Source organism: Alligator mississippiensis, chromosome 3 (genome assembly GCF_030867095.1).
Source record: "Alligator mississippiensis isolate rAllMis1 chromosome 3, rAllMis1, whole genome shotgun sequence".
Taxonomy (NCBI): Eukaryota; Metazoa; Chordata; order Crocodylia; family Alligatoridae; genus Alligator; species Alligator mississippiensis.
Genome location: NC_081826.1, coordinates 144531103 through 144547677, shown reverse-complemented (window position 1 = coordinate 144547677; position 16575 = coordinate 144531103). Strand labels below are relative to the sequence as shown.

At 46.6% G+C, this 16575-nt stretch overlaps 1 protein-coding gene across 2 annotated transcripts in view; it reads right to left on the bottom strand.

Moving 5' to 3' along the window:
* The window catches only part of GABBR2 (gamma-aminobutyric acid type B receptor subunit 2), a 977761-nt gene that overhangs the window by 499352 nt on the left and 461834 nt on the right, over window positions 1-16575 (bottom strand). For both annotated transcript variants that reach the window (XM_059724473.1, XM_006266752.3), the window contains exon 5: window positions 906-971. In XM_059724473.1, coding sequence (XP_059580456.1) covers window positions 906-971 — 66 coding nt within the window. The remainder of the gene's footprint in view (window positions 1-905; window positions 972-16575) is intronic.

Sequence of the window (16575 nt, the reverse complement as noted above, 5' to 3'; positions counted from 1 at the left end):
CACAACTCTAATATATTGAACAAGCAAACAATTTGACTCTGTCTTTTAATTATATGATTAGCAACATTTGGAAAAGTAGAGAATATTAGACTACCTTCCACAGTTCATATCACGGTAACCGTCTGTTTTCCTAGCAGTGTGGATTTCTGCATTCTTTGAAAAACTAAAACACATTCATGCTCTACATACACATAGTTCATGGTACTGTTGACATAAGTAAGAGCTACTCATTTAAACCCAATTAAGGAAACCACGTGAGCACATGCTTTACTATGAGCCCAGTTTTAGGTCCCACTGGCATCTAGAGCTCTAGCACAGGGATTGGCAACCTATGGCCCATAGGCCAGATTCAGTCTGTGGAGCTGTTTGTTCCGGCCAACAGACATGGCACTTCAGCAGCTGGATTGACCCAGCTTGGGTCAGAGGTGTTCAGGCACGCAGGAAGCAGATGCTAGGACCCAGCTGTCGCCACTGCTTTTCCCCATGACAGCATGGGGAGAGTGTCTGAAGCTGGCAGTCATCTCTGCAGCACTGTGGGGCATCAGCAGTAGTTGCTTTCCTTTGCCACTGTAGGGACAAGGGTCAGCTGCAGAAACGTCCTCCGTGCTGCCTCAGGGAAAAGTGGCAGTGGCGTTGGCTGGGCTATATTGCTCACCTCTCTGCATGCTGGCCCACCTCTGAGCCAAATTCAGTTAGTCTGGCCCACAGCCTGAAAAGGTTAGTGACTCTGGTTTTAACATATTTAAGCATCATCAGTGGTTTAAACATGACAATATGCTTTGTGAACTTAGGCCTCAAAAGTCTGAAGAACTGGACCATACCATCACAATTCTATTTATCAAATACAGGGTTTTTTAATGTAATTAATTCTTTACCCTAATACAGAATTAAAGATATTTACTTACACAACAGAATACTTTTGCTGCCATTTGCTCATCAAATTGACCAAGGATTATCCGAACATCATTGCCCTGTGGACAAAATAAAGGATATGAAAGATTAATACAGTCACTGTCCTTTAATAAACTTCCTTGAAATCTCTCTTGTTCCAGGCCCAAAGCCCCTGATTCTGCCAAGGGTAATTTTACTCTCCAAGTAGAATCACTGAAATCACAAAGACAACTTGAACAGAATTGTGAGATTCAATGCAATTTTCCACCAGACCAAGATCTGAATTGCTATAAAGAAGGAAGAATTTTGTTCTAAACAAATGATGGATCACTGGCAATACTGAGGGGAAACAGAAAAAAAAGAAGAGATTACTAATATTTATTTTGTGTAGCTCAACATCACTATTCAATGACATTAAGAAATATTAAATATTCTTTTGATCTGTGCTGTTTTATCTCATTTTTTCCATTAAAACGATTTGTAAATATTCATACACACATCTGTCTGTCTATCTATCTATATTCTACTGTTGTGATTCACATTACTAGTCATGGGGTGCATTTACACATGTGCTTTAATGAACAGTAGACTATTTTATTGTGTATTAAAGCATCATTTAAAAAACCATGACATTAAACTAATGCGCAGTAAAACAGTTTACTGTGCATTGTGTGACTATACAAGTGTGCAAATGGAAAAAGAAAAATGGAAAAAATGCCCTGGGAATCCACAACTGAAATCAATGGAAGCTGTTTTCCTTTCATAGCCATAACTCTCTAAACAAAACGAATCAGACTATTCAATGAATTCAAATAGTGAAAAACATTTCAGATGTAATTATTTCACTTTACCAAAGATTTTCAATTTAGATAAATTTAAGCACTTTCTTCTGATATAGCAGATAACATCTCATTGAGAAATCCATTATGGGAAAAACAATTTTTGTTTTAATTTTTTTCAGAAACTGAATCTGAGACTGAACTTAGACCCAAATCCAGCTCATCTTTAGATGTACAAGTGGTGTTTTGAGCTAATTAGGTGCACAGCTCGAGGAAGATGCATAACCAACCCCATGTAAGTCAGTGCAAGTAGGGGCTCCACCATTTTACTTTGCCCAAAGTCTAGGGAGTAGATCACTTGCTCAGAAAGTGAGAGACCCAGGCCCCACTTGCCCTGGAGATGGGGAGATACCTAACCTACATCTGCATCTCAGAAAACTGATCTAACCATCAGGCCCCACACAGCTTCTTCTCTTGGCTGCCCAGTGAGCCAGCTTCACCCAGCACAGTAGAGGGTGCTTTTGACACTACACAACTAACAACCCAGCTTTACATATATAAATTTTACTTACCCAACTAAAGAGGAGTTCGGCCCTTTTCACCACTGTGATGTTTTACAATTCACAATTTGCTTTGGTGTTCTGAACCAGTGCACCTTTAGTACCCTTACTTATATTTTAGTTAGCCACAGAATAATAATTTAAACAATGGATTGGGATTAGTTGAGCGATTAAAAAAATTAGTTGCAATTAATCGTGATTTTAATTGCACAAAAAACTCAAAATGGTGTGCCGACAAACTCAAAATTATGCAAAATTATGCAGGTACTTTGTATGGTTGGGGCTGGGGGTGGGGTGTGTGCATGGTAGGGATTTGTGAAGGTGTGGGGGGGCTGTGGGTGTGTGTGTGGGGTTTGGAACCTGGGGAGGGGGTGGTCCCCACATTCCTTGGCTGGATGTGGGGTACTGTGGGTCAGGAGTGAGGGACAGCAGCAGGCCTGGGATGGCTGTGCCTTGGGAATGAGGGATAGGGGCAGGGCATGGGAAATTCACTGCCCCCTCTACAATCATATCACCGCCCCCCCCCACCCCCACACACACAGGTGTCCTCTTTTTTGAAACTGGAAATACGGTAACCCTACAGAAACGCAGCCTGGTGGTGTGTAGAGCAGTGTCCAGCAGGTAAGCCTGTGGAGGGGAAAGGGAAGGGGTGCAGGGAGAAGGTCAAGGCCTCCATGGTGGGGAAGGGAATGGGGCCACAGGGCCAGGGCAGGTCATGGGACAGAGCTGCGGGTGGTTCATTCAGGGGCATGGGGAGGGGCATAGCTCATAGATTCATAGACATTAGGGCTGGAAGGGACCTCATGAGATCATTGGGTCCAGTCCCCTACCCAAGGAGCAGGAAGTCAGCTGGGGTCAGATCACACCAGCAAGATAAGCATCCAAACATTTCTTAAAGGTATCTAGAGTAGGTGCTTGCACCACTTCTGTGGGGAATCTATTCCAGACTCTGGAGATTCGGACAGTAAAGAAAATTTTCCTTATGTCCAGTCTAAAACAGTCTTTCAGCAGTTTGTGATTGTCAGACCCTGTCTTCCCTTGGGGCGCTCTGGTGAACAGGCATTTCCCCAGATCCTGATGCACACCCCTTATATACTTATAGGCTGCCACCAAGTTACCCCTGAGCCTTCGCTTCTCCAGGCTGAAGAGTCCCATGCTTCTCAGCCTCTTCTCATAAGGATTGCTCTCTTGACCTCTAATCATGCGTGTGACTCTCCTATGGACTCTCTCAAGCTTCTCCACATCCTTTCGAAAGTGTGCAGCCCAGAATTGGATGCAGTACTCCAGTTGCAGCCAGACTAAGGCCAAGTAAAAAGAGAGGATGATGTCTTGGGTCTTGCTTGAGATGCATCGGTAGATGCAACTCAGAGTTTTATTTGCTTTGCTAGCTGCGGCATTGCACTGGTAGCTCATGTTCATCTTGTCATCAATCATGACCACCAAGTCTCTTTTGGTCGTGGTGCTAGTGGGTGTAGCACTGCCAAGCCTATAAGTATGATGGGGGGGGTTTTCTCCTGAGATGGAGCACCTTGCATTTCTCTGTGTTGAATGTCACCAGGTTTTGATCCACCCACCTTGCGAGCCTGTCCAGGTCAGCCTGAATTACCAGCCTATCCCCAGCGTGACTGCATTTCCCCATAATTTGGTGCTGTCTACGAATTTAGGTAGTCTGCTTCTGACACCTGAATCCAGATCATTTATGAATATATTAGAGTACTGGTCTGAGTACTGAGCCCTGAGAAATGGCACTGGTCACCATGCACCATGTTGACTCAGTTCCATTGACTATCACTCTCTAAGTCCGGCCACAAAGCCAGTTCCCCAGTCATTGGACCATAAGGTTGTTGAGTCTGTAGTTCCCCAATTTTAACATGAGGACACCATGGGAGACCAACGCAAAGTCTTTTTTGAAATCTAAATATATGACATCAACCTCTTCTCCTTTGTCCAGGTGATGTGTCACCTGCTCATAGAAGGAAATGAGGTTGGTCAAGCAAGATCTACCTGCAACAAAACCATGTTCAACATGGCTTTGGTGCGGGTAGGTATGTTGGCTATCTCTCAGAATGTTGACTTCCATTAGCCTGTTGTTGATGGTTTCTTTGATGATTTTTTCCAAGACCTTTCAGGGATTGAGGTCAAACTGATTGGCTTGTATATCCCTGGATCTTCCTTCCTTCCTTTCTTGAAGATAGGCACCACATAAGCCCTCTTCCAATCTTCAGGAACCTCTCCTGAGCACCATGAGTTCTCAAATATCTTTACCATTGGTCATGCTATGATGTGAGCCACCTCTTTTAGCACTCCTGGGTGCATTCCATCTGGGCCAACTGACTTGTGAATGTCCAGTCTCTCAAGCTGTTCCCTCACAAGATCTTTGCCAATTATAGGCATATGCATGAATGACTGGTGCTCCCTGAGACTGGGGGGGCACCATTTGTAAGCGGCAGCATTGGCGGTGAGAGAATACTGCCTGAAGATGCCGGCAGCTGCATCAGCAGCAAGAGGAGGGTAGCAACTGCCCACAGAAGCTGTTTCAGCAGTGGCCAATCTCAGGGGGGGGCATGTGCCCCACTGTGACTCCCCTATGCATTGCATATGGGTGTCTGATTGACTTACCCTGGTAGTCCTGAATCCTGTCAGTCAGGGTGATCCCTTTGGGCTGGAGGAAAACCGATACAAAGTAATTGTTAAGGAGATTAGCTTTCTCCTGGGTGTTGGTTGTCAGCTGGCCCATTTGGTTCAGCAAGGGTCCAATGTTGCCCTTGTTTTTCTGACTTCCCACGTATTTGAAGAAAGACTTTTTATTTTCCTTGATTCCCGTAGCCAGTTTGACTTCAGTTTCAGCCTTGGCTTTTCTGGTCCGCTCCCTACAGATGAGGGCAAGTGCTGCATAATTCTCCTTAGTGGTAGTTCCCAACTTCCATCCCTTATAAGCTTCTTTTTTCAGATTCGGGAGGTCCATGAATTCCCTATTGAGCCAATGGGGTCTCCCAGCCCTTTTGCTACATTTCCTATGGGCTGGAATGGACTTCCCTTGTGCTTTTAGGATCACGTCCATAAGGAGCGATCACTCATCATGGACTTGCTTCCCTGTCAGATCACGGTCTCTCAGGGCCTCAACAACCAACCTCCTGAGCTTGTGAAAGTCAGCTTTCTTAAAGTCAAGGATTTCTGTGTTGCTGACTGATTTTCTAGTTTTGTGATGGATAGAGAAAGTGATCAACTTGTGATCACTGTCACCAAGTTTCCCTTTGATCCTCAGATCACTGACTAGATCATCCCCTTTGGCCAGTACCAGATCCAGCAGTGCCCTACCTCTTGTTGGCCCATAGACTTCTTGAGTCAAATAGAGCTTGTCCATGCAAGTGAGGAAGCTTGATGACTGATCAGATTTGGCTGAATGTTTTTCCCATGAGATGCCAGGATGGTTGAAGTTACCCATGATGACCATGCACTGACAGCGTGCAACCTCTGCCAGTTCCCTAGCAAATTCATGGTCAAGCTCTTCCTCCTGGTTAGGAGGTCTACAATAGACTCCTACAGTTATATCCCTTTCACCATGTTCTCCCCATATTCTAACCCAGAGGGTCTCAAGTCGCCCTTCTTGGGTGCCAATCTCTGCTTGTAGGGAAGTGTGCTGATCCTTCACATAGACATCTATACCCCCACCTTCCTTTCAACATGATCCCTCCTGTACAAGGTATAGCCATCAATACCTGTGGTCTAGTCATAGGTGGAGTCCCACCAGGTCTCCATTATCCCTATGAGATTCCATTCATTTTTGCTTAGCAGAAGGGCCAATTCCTCCTGTTTGTTCCGCATGCTTCTGGCATTTGTGTACAGGCAGTTAAGCCTGCTATTGGAAGCCCTGGGCTTTCCTGTCCTCTTAGAAGAGTCCCATTCTTGGGCTCTGGTAGGAGTGAGTTCCATTGTGTTACCTGACCTGGTGATTCTGTAGTTATCACTTCAAGGGCTTGCACTAGTGGTTGTCTAACTGTCCCCCAGCAATCTTAGTTTAAAGCCCTGTCAAGCAGGTCAGCCATTCTGGCCGAGAAGAGCTTCTTTCCCATCGGAGTGAGGTGGAGGCCATTCCTTCCCAACAAACCGCTGCCTCTCTCTCTGAAGTACAGACTGTGATTGAAGAAGCTTAAGCCTTTATGATGGCACCAATGCTGCAGTCTTCTGTTGACTTCTTCAATATGTCTCTCCCTCCTGTGCCCGTGACCCATAACTGGAAGGATCGAGGAGAAAACTACCTGTGCCCCTGGATGTTTCCCCTGGGTTTGTGTGTGGGGTGGAGGCAGGCTGCCCACTGTAGGCTGAAGCTCTGCACCCTGCTGCCTTTGCCCCAAGAGACACGTGACACCATGTTGTGGCTCCTGCAGCCAGGCAGGCAGGGGACATGTGGTGCAGCCAGCGCATGGCTCCAGGGGCAAAGGCAGCAGGGCACAGAGACCCATCCCACAGCAGACAGCCCGCCTCCACCCCATGCACAAATGTGGAGGACACATGACCCCCATGTCTCCCCTGGGGTGTGCACAGTGGCGGGAAACTGTGCCCTCCCCATGCCCCAAACAAGCCACCCACTGCTCCATCCCATGACCCACCCTGGCCCCAGGGCCCCATCCATACCAGGCCCTGCCCCTGCCCCACTCCGTCCCTCACTGTGGGGGCCTTAATCAGCTCCCCCCGCCCCTTCCCTCTCCCCCTGCTCCTTCCCCTCCACAGACTTACCTGCTGGGTGCTGCTCTACATACCACAAGGTTATATTCCTAGCTGCATGCATGCTGCGGCTGCTCAAATGTGTGTGTCTGTGTCTCTGTTTGTGTGCGCGCGTTCAGGCTGCCCTGTGGTTCCTCTGCACTGCCAACACTGCCCTGCTGGGGAGCCCAGAGGCAGCAGTGATGGCAGTAGAGCAGAGCCCAGGTGTGGGTTCCAGAACCACATGTGCAATTAAAGCGTTAAAAAAATTAACACCAGAACCAATTAACATGTTAATTGTGAATGTTAGTGGTGACTGACAGCCCTAATACACACACACACACATACACACACACACACACACACACAATATATGCAGCAGTGAAAAAAACTTAAATCATGTTTTCTACTTTAAAAATTTATTCAGGTTGCTTTGGGAACCATAAGTGGCTTGACTTCTTGTATATAAAATATCAAATTAACATTATGTAAAAACAAACACCAACTATTAAATACCCAATTTTGTAAAAACCAGCCAAAATATTGCTGTTAACATTGATATTTTAAAAACAGAAAAAAGTAAAGAAAGTCTATTATGATTCTTGCTGCATATAGAATTTTTTTTAGAATGTTCTGCAAAAATCTAGAACTCTCGGTTCCAAAATGATACCTTTTATTATATCAACTGAGAAATTGTGTGCTTTCTTCTTGACAGATACCCCACACAGCATTCCAGTAATTCATTTTATAATCATAAACAGTTAAACCAGCATAACAGATTGGAAACCAGTCTAAACCTGTAACAGAATGGAAGCAGCGCACATAGATTGGTTTAAAAATGGTGGAACCTGGTTGAAGATAGACCTGGATGGATTTAGTATTAGACTTCATCGGTTTAGGTTGGATTGGTCTGTTAAACTTCTGTATCAGATCCCATCCCAACTCAAGTTAGGTTGCAGTCCACTGGCATCCCAGGCACCTTTGCTCCCCTCCTCACATGGAGGCACATTGGAACTTGGCTCAGGCTTGGCTGCTCTGAACTGTGAGCTGCAGGCAGGGGGGTTGGAGGAAGAAGGAGGAACAGCTATAACTCTATATTTTTCTATCTTTATATAATGTCCCAAGGTGTGTGGGGGGGATAGGGGGGAGGGCACTGTGCAGAAGGAAGGATTGGGCCCCTCAGAACTTCAGACAATGACAGGTGCCCAGCAGCAGGGTAGGGCAGGGTAGGCAAAGCGAACAAGTGAGTGGCGGTGGTGGGCTGCTGTTTTCCTGTATGGGCGGGGTCCAGTAGGGCTATGGTGTGGAAGGGAGCATTTTTTCTTCATCTATAATGACAACTTTTCAATTTTTTTTAAAACTGCTGCCACATCTCCCAATAATCTCCTATTTTCCAAACAAAACATACATTCAGCCTTTCCTCATGTAGCTTGCTTTCTAATCTCTTTATTAGCTTTATCTTTTGCCTTTGGATCTTCACCAGTTCTTTACATCCTTCTTCAAACTGTAGTTCCCAGTGGTCAACCCAATATTTGCACGGAGCTCTAACCAATGCTGAGTAGGGTGCTACTATTACCTAAGGTCTTACATACCAGTCAATGAAGCCCAAAGTGACCTTTTCGTGAAAGCATAAAACTGCTGACACATGATGCACTTATGATCCACCATAACTCCTGGATCCTTGTGGTCAGTACTAGTGGCCAGCAACCTTACCCCCACCATTCTGTATTTGTGAATTTAGTTTTCTTTCCTAGGTATAACACTTTATATTTCTCTTGTTGAATTTCACTTTATTTTCTAGAACTCAGTTCTCCAATTTATCAAAATCCCTCTGAATTTTAAATTCTGTCTTCTAAAGTATTTGCAACTCTTCTCAGTTTTGTCATCTGAAACTCTGATCAGTAAATTCTTTATCCCTGCATTCAAGTAATTAATAAACAGAATGAACTCAGAACAGACCCCACAATGTCCTTTAACCCTTTTTTTGTGGTTATTCAATCTTTCTGACTGTAATAGACTGGAAAAATAGTAAAAAAAATAAAATCAAATGAAAAGTAATGTGAATAAGTCCAAAGTCATGCACTTACTATAGAACAACCAAATATACAAATATAAACTGGGAAACGACTGGTTAGGTTACAGTGCTGCAAAAAAGCACCTGAGGGTTACAGTGGATTGAAAGCTAAATAGTAGGGCTGTGTGAAATTTTGGCACCCATTTCATTTCAGAGGTGTTTCAGCGCCTAAAACACCAAATTTGAAATGAAACAGAAGGCTCCAAAACATCTCCGAAACGAAACGAAACCACCCCAAACTTTTCAGATGTTTCAGCATATTTCAGAGGCAGGCTTGTGGGGGAACAGAAACTCAAAAGAGGGAGGGGGAAGAGAGGGGGGAAGGACTGCTCTTATATTGATATCTGTAGCTGGCCAGTGTCTGCGATCTGTCCCTAAGGTCCCTTCCAATCCCAGTGCTCTGAAGGAGGGATGGAGAAACAGCATATAAGGCTCTGTGTGAAGCCTTTCTCTGCCTTGTGTGAGCTGTGTGTCTGGAAGCAACAGCGTGTGAAAGGTACTGGCTAGCTGCAGTGACTGGCTTCCTAGTCAGTCTCTTGCTAGTCTCTCTTTTTGGAAAGGATTGTATATACACCTTTTCAATATATTACAGATATAAGATATAGTAAGCAAATAGAAGAAGATATAGTAAAGACAGAGAAGATATATTACACACACACACACACACATGTATTAAATAGATAGAAGATATATTGCACAGAGAAGATACATTACACACACATACATATATTAAACACATACAAGATATATTACATACAGACACATTTTCCAGCACAGCAAACATTATGAACCATGCTGGAAAGGCAGGTGAAAGGTCTTCTGGCAGGGGAGCGAGAGGGGGCAGAGGGAGAGCTGTAAGTTCCTCCCCCAAACTTAGATGTACCCTCTTCCCTAGCAGGCATGAGGCTTCTGCTGCTAGTGGCAGCAAGGAGGTGGGAGCAGTATCTGCACCTGCCCCACCTCCATTAACACTAGCTATAACAGTAACCCCCAGCACTACCAGTATTACAAGCACCAGCATGATAGTCTCCTCCACCCCAATGTCAGTTCCCAGCATAAGCCAGTGCCATACCCAGGAAAATTCTAGGGAAGGAAGGGGAATCTGAGTTTGTGCTCCACACCCCTCAAAGTTCCCTTACAGCTAGATCTTCTTCTCTGGAAGGCACTGTGGAGAAATGTGTGAGGACAGGTGGTGCAGCTTCTCCTGTCATTGTGCCTCTGCCTTCTGAGGAGGGGGATAAGACAGGATCTGTAACCACACCCCAGAAGCAAGGGGGTAGTGTAGTGTGGGGTCATTTTGAGGTGGCAGATGATCCCAAGTATGCTATCTGCCTGCACTGCCAATGAAAGACCAGCCAGGGCAAGGACAAGAAACACTTCAGCACCGCAGAGATGCTAATGCACATCAGGAGGAACCAACACTTTGCCCTTGCTCCTCCTCAGTTTGGCACCAGTGAGAGCGTGCCCAAAGGGAAGTCCCCCTCTTGCTCCAAAGCCCCCATCCCTCAGAAGCATATGCAGGCCACCCTGGACCAGTGGGGGAAAGGTGGAGAGAAAGGGGGGCACGTTCCAAAGGCAAGCGAGGTCACCCAGAGTATTGGGGAGATGCTTGCTCTGGATGGCCAGCCTTTCTTCTTAGTTGAGCGGCCAGGGCTCAGGTGGCTCATGGCACTTGTGGCCCCATTCTACTAAGTGCCCACATATACCACCTTCAGCAGGATGGTGGTGCCCTCCCTGTATGAGACATGCAGGGAGTACATGAGGGAGGAGCTTTGCAAGGCAGGTCTGCATGTGGCCTTATACTTCACCGTGGACATGTGAAGCAGCCGGGGTTGAGATCATGCCTACCTCTCCCTCACAGAGCACTGGTGCCCTCAGTCAGGCTGTCAGTGGGCTCTCCTTCAAGAAGAGGTGATAGATGAGTCCCACACGGCAATGGAGATCATGGGTGCCATGAACCACACGATGCAGTGGGTTGTTGGGCAGGGTGAGCTCACCCAGGGGTTCTTGGTCACCAACAACAGGGCCAATATGGTCAAGGTGGTCCATGATACCAACTTTGTTGACATCTGCTGTGTGGCACACAAGTTCCACCTTATAGTCAGGGATGCCTGGGAAGGGGCTGCTGGTGAAGGCACCATCACAACCAACCAGCTCATTTCAAAATGCAGGAAGGTGGCAGGCTACTTCAACCGGAGCATCAAGGGGGGCAAGATGCTGTGGGAGAAACAGGCAGAGCTGAGCATCCCGCAGCACAAAATCATGCAGGATGTGGAGACTTGGTGGAACTCCACATCCTTGATTATCAGAAGGATGGTCGAGCAACAGAAGGCCATCCATGAGGTGGCCTTCCTTGGGGAGATTGGGATCAGTGCCCCCCTTAACAAAACAGAGTGGGGATACCATCTCCCAGATCCTGGTGGTCCTCAAGCCATTCCTTGAGGCCACCAAAAGCGTCAGTGCTGGTGGTGTCCTCCTTAGTGAGGTGATCCCCATAGTGAAGGAGCTTCAGAACCAAATGGAGAAGATCCAGGGGATCGATGTTCCTGGCTGGGGCAGGCCACTATCACCAGAGGTGCAGGCACTGGTGAAGCAGCTGAAGGAGGTCATCAGGAAATGGCTGGATCCACTGTGGTCCAGTACAGTCCACGTGCTGGCAGGCATGTGTGACCTGAGGGTGAAGGGGAGCGTGGGCACCAGCTAAACCCTGGATCACTAGATGGAGGTGCTGGTGAACAGAGTCAGGGAAGCAGAATGGCAGAGGTGGGGGGATGTGGAAGAGGGGGAACCACTGGTCCATGCTAGCACTCCATCCACCAGCCAGTTTCCTCCACCACAAGCACTGCCAATGTGGGCCAAGGGCATGGCTTCCATGTTGGGGTCCAGAGGCTCCAGACCCCAACATCAGGCAGGTAGTGCTGAGGCCTCGGTGGCTACCAATCTTACTGAGGACATACATGGAGCTGCTGTTCTGCAACCCCTTGGCCTACTAGGCAACCCGCAACCAAGTGTGGTAGGATCTGGCCACGGTTGCCCGGGAACATCTGTCCTGTCCACCAACCAGTGTTCTGAGTGAGTGGGTGTTCAGCCTTGCTGGGGATGTTGTGACGTCCCACTGCACCTCCTTGGATCCTGGCTTGGTGGAGTAGCGGGTGTTCCTGAAAGTGAATCTCCTACTGCTGGGGTTCCCTAAGCTCCACATGCAGACAGAGTGAGTGCCACCCTGCTCACTCCATCCACACCTATTTCCTTTTTTAATTTATTTTTTAAAACCATTTAATGCCCCGCTTTCAGAGCTACAGGCAGCACTCACTGTATCACCAGCCAGCAGGGGAAGAACATTTCCCTGCTGAGCTCCCATGCCAGGACAAACTTGGAGATATGGGCTGGGGCTATGGGGAAGGAGGAGACCCCAGGTCCTGGGCATGACCACTAAAACTGCACTCTGCCAGGGTTGGGAGGCCTCATGGGACTGCCAGTGGCGCAGCAGCCCCCAAGAAATGCCAGGGCCACAAATCTCCCTGGCAAAAGGTGGGTAGGAGGTGCCTTATAACTTCCAGCCACCACACGCACACACAGTCCTGGCTAGGGAAAGCCCAGACCTGTAAAATCTTTGAAATGCCTGAGGTTTGCTGGTTGCAGTGGAGTTGTGAGGCTCCAGGTGAGCTTAGCTGCATGGGATGCCATCAGTGATTCATAGGCCACAGTGTTAGGGGAGGTATGGAGCTGTGTAATGGATGTCACCCCTAGACATCAGGGGCCTAAATGGACAGCCTCCCACCAGGGAAACTTCTGAATCAGTTTTCCATCAGGGCATGGCAGGAAAAAGAGGGGTGGGAGGTTGACTCAGAAGCAGGTGGGCGGGCCACGATCTCACCCGCACTGGGAAGGCCCCCTGTTCTTCCTGGATGGAATGAATAGTGAAGAAGCTAGAGGCCAGTATGCATGCAAGACAGTCAGGTACTGAAAATGTAAATTGAGGTGTCAGGGGGTGAGGAACAGGCTGGGAGGGTGGGGGGAATGGGGATGTAGCAGGTAAACCTGGGGAGTCAGATGTCAGGCAGATTATAGTGCGTCATAAATCCAATGTCTATAATGAGTCCATGATTTTCTGATTCTAGAAGGTTGATGAAGTGAAGTTCATAGACTCATCTGTGAAAAGTGGTTTGTAAATTCCCTTTGAGGATCAGGTCTGAGAGATTGGAGACAGAGTGGTTTTCTTGTGAGAAATGTGCCCCCACAGGTAGTAGGGTATTTTTGTCTGTAATAGATTTCTGGTGTGTATTCATTCTGGTGCACCATTCAAGTTGTTACTTGGTTTCTCCTCTGTATTTTCCATCAAGGCACTTGGTGCACTGGATGAGATGTATGATGTTTCTGGAGGTGCAGCTGTAAGATCCAGGAGTGGTGATGGTTCTGTTGTGGGGTGAGTAATTGCGGGGCTACTGGAGATGTGTTGGCAGGTTTTGTATTTCTTGTCATGGCATGGTCTAGATCCATTTGGTGTGTTTTGAACTGTAGGAAGTTGCTTCTGGTGATGAGGTTAGTGAGGTTCAGTGCTTGTTTGAATTTACAAACCACTTTTCATAGATGAGCCTATGACGAGGTTCACTTCATCAACCTCCTGGATACAAAAACTCATGGACTCAGTATAGACATTGGATTTATGATACACTATAACCTGTCTGACATCTGACTCTGCAATTACCTCGCCACTTTTACCTGCTATATCCTTTTTCCCCACCCCGCTCCCAGCCTGTCCCTCACCCCCTGGCACCTCAATTTACATTTTCACTGACTGGTTTTCTTGCCTGCATTGCATGCCAGCCTCTGGCTACCTCACTATTTATTCCATCCAGGAAGAGCGCACGCATGCACACACACACACACACCCCAACTAGATGCTTTCTGAGCCTGACGAAGGGTTTTTAAACCCAAAAACTTGCTAAGATATATTTCTCCAACTATTCAGTTGGTCCAATAAAAGATATCAGAGGTACCCTCAACTGTTCCATGCTGGAGCCAAGACCCAAAGGTGGGGTGGTCAAAGGGCCAGGGTCCCACCATGAGGAATGTCCAGAACAAGAGGCTCAGGATTCCAACTGGCCTGAAGGTGGGGCCAAAGGTCCCAGAGAGGGGACCACAGCTGGAGGGGGTGAAGGATGCAACATGTGAAGCATGGGCCACAATGTAGGGAAGGAACAGAGCTGCGGACACCTAAATGGGCAGCCTCCTGTCTGGGAAACATCTGAACATCAAAGTGTAGCAGGCAAAAGAGGGGTGGGTGGTTGACCCAGAAACAGGTGGGTGGGTAGAGCTCTAACCAGGACCAGGAAGACCTCCTGTTACAGGCTACCATCCTTGCTGGTTTCATCCTGCTGCACCTTAACACACACACAAAGTCACACATGTCACAAGTTTTGCTTTGAACAGTTTGAGGTGCTGTTTCACAGAAACCCCTGCACCTATCTCCTTGAAACCTGACAGGCTTCATGCCCTGAGAAGGGGCTACCATCCCTGCTATTTTCATCCTGCTTTGCCTTAACACACACACATGACACGAGTTTTGCTTTGAACAGTTTGAGGTATAGTTTCAAAAAATCCACTGCACCTATCTTCTTAAAACATGGAAGGCTTCAAGCTCTCAAAAGGGGCTACCATTCGTGCAACTTTCATCCAAATCAGGAAAGAAATGAGAAAGTTATAAGCATTTTAGTGATTCCCCATTACAGCCTATGGCTGAATCAGCAAAACAGAATTGAAACTCTGAATTAGATTTGGTCGAATTGAAACGGAACAGTGATCTCAAACACCGAAATGAATCACTGCCCTCCAAAACAGATGAATCCGAAACCAAAACGAAACATAGCTGTTTCGTACAGCCCTACTGAATAGCAGTCAATAGTATACTCTTGACGCAAAAATCCCAACAGCATGCCTGCAATCAAGTGACTTCCCAAATACTGATGTTGGGCTGATCAATCTACAATTCCCTGACTCTTCCTTCCCTTTACTCCCCTTCTTAAAGACAGACACTGTGTTAGCCTTTTTCCAGTCCTCTGTGACCTCACCATGGGTTTGCAAATATTATTGCCAGTGGCTTTAAGATTTCTTCAGCTAGGTCTTTAGCAACCTAAGAAGCAGTTATCAGGCTTTGCTGATTAAATTAATCCAAATTTGTCAGAAAGTTCCCTGGGGTGTTTTACTTATCATGAGCTGAGCCTAGCCCAAAGAGTGGTAGTGGCAGCAGTGGCAACAGCAGCCTGACGGGCAGGTTCCCCTGGACAGCATCAGCAGCCACAAGTAAGCTGGGTCTGTGAGAGGGTGGGGGGCAACAGGCCTGATCTTGGGATGGGGGGCGGGGGTGAGGGCTGCAGGCCTGATCTTGGCCAGCGGGGAAATGGAGAAAGGTGGGGGATGCTTGCTTGATCTGGGAGTGCAGGGGGCCTGATCTGGGCCCTTGGGGAAGTGGAGGGTGTTACACTAACATTTAGCTTAGAGTGGTCACACGATAGTAAAGCTGGGTAAGCTGGGTAAAACAGATCAGAGATAAACGTGCCCTGGTGTGGCATAGCTTTAAGCTGTCTACAGGGTGCTTAGAGCAAATTTTACACCTTAATGTGTGGACAATCCAGGGGTTAAGAGCTTTAGGAGCCATCTGAAATTAATCCATAACAAAGCCCTAAGAGTCTAAATTGAAGGGCTCAAGTGATCTATCCAGCTCTCCATCTTACACTATCTGTTGCGCTAGTGATGTAAGTTCTAGCTAGGTTTCTTTCCACCAATAATAATTATATAAGTGTTGGTTTGAAAGTGACTTTGAATATCATTTAATTCAAGTTCCTGCACAGAGACATGACTGTTTTTTTCCCGAAAGTATCCCAAAGAGATGCCTGTTCAGCCTCTTCTTGAAAATTACCAGTGATGGAGATTTTACAACTTCTCTGGGCAGTCCATTCTATTCCTTTATTTTTGAAGTTAGGAAGTTTTCCTAAGATTTAAACTAAATTAACTTTGCTGTAGTTTAAACGCAATGTCCCACATCCTGCCCACTGTGACAAGGGAAGATAGTGTTTCTCTATACCTACCTTATGGCAATGTTTTGAATATACAAACTTAATCTCCTTTTCTCCAAACTAATGATACCTTATTCCTTTAGCCTTTCCTCATGAGGCTTTCTTTCCAACTTCTTTTTTTAAATTTTCATGTCTTGTTCCAAACCCCTCACTATCTTCCCTATGTTGTCTCCAATTTTGTTTCAGGGATAAGATCCAGCTTCACTGAGGCACATCTTTTGCCTGGAGGGGGTGAAACATTCATCTGTGCATTCTTTCTCAACACATTAATTAGGCAATGTTTCTTGAAATCTATAAGAACAGACCAAAGATGCTAACAACAGTCCTGAACAAAGTTGGAAAATTTTCTAGTAAGATATCCTGGATCTGAAAAACAAAAGCCACGAGGCCTGCTTTCCAGGTCACTGAACCTCCTATCTTAAGGTTGATGAGTGAGTTTTCATCCTGTCCTGAAGTTCCTCAGTTTCCCAACTAGACTACTAGATTGCTGG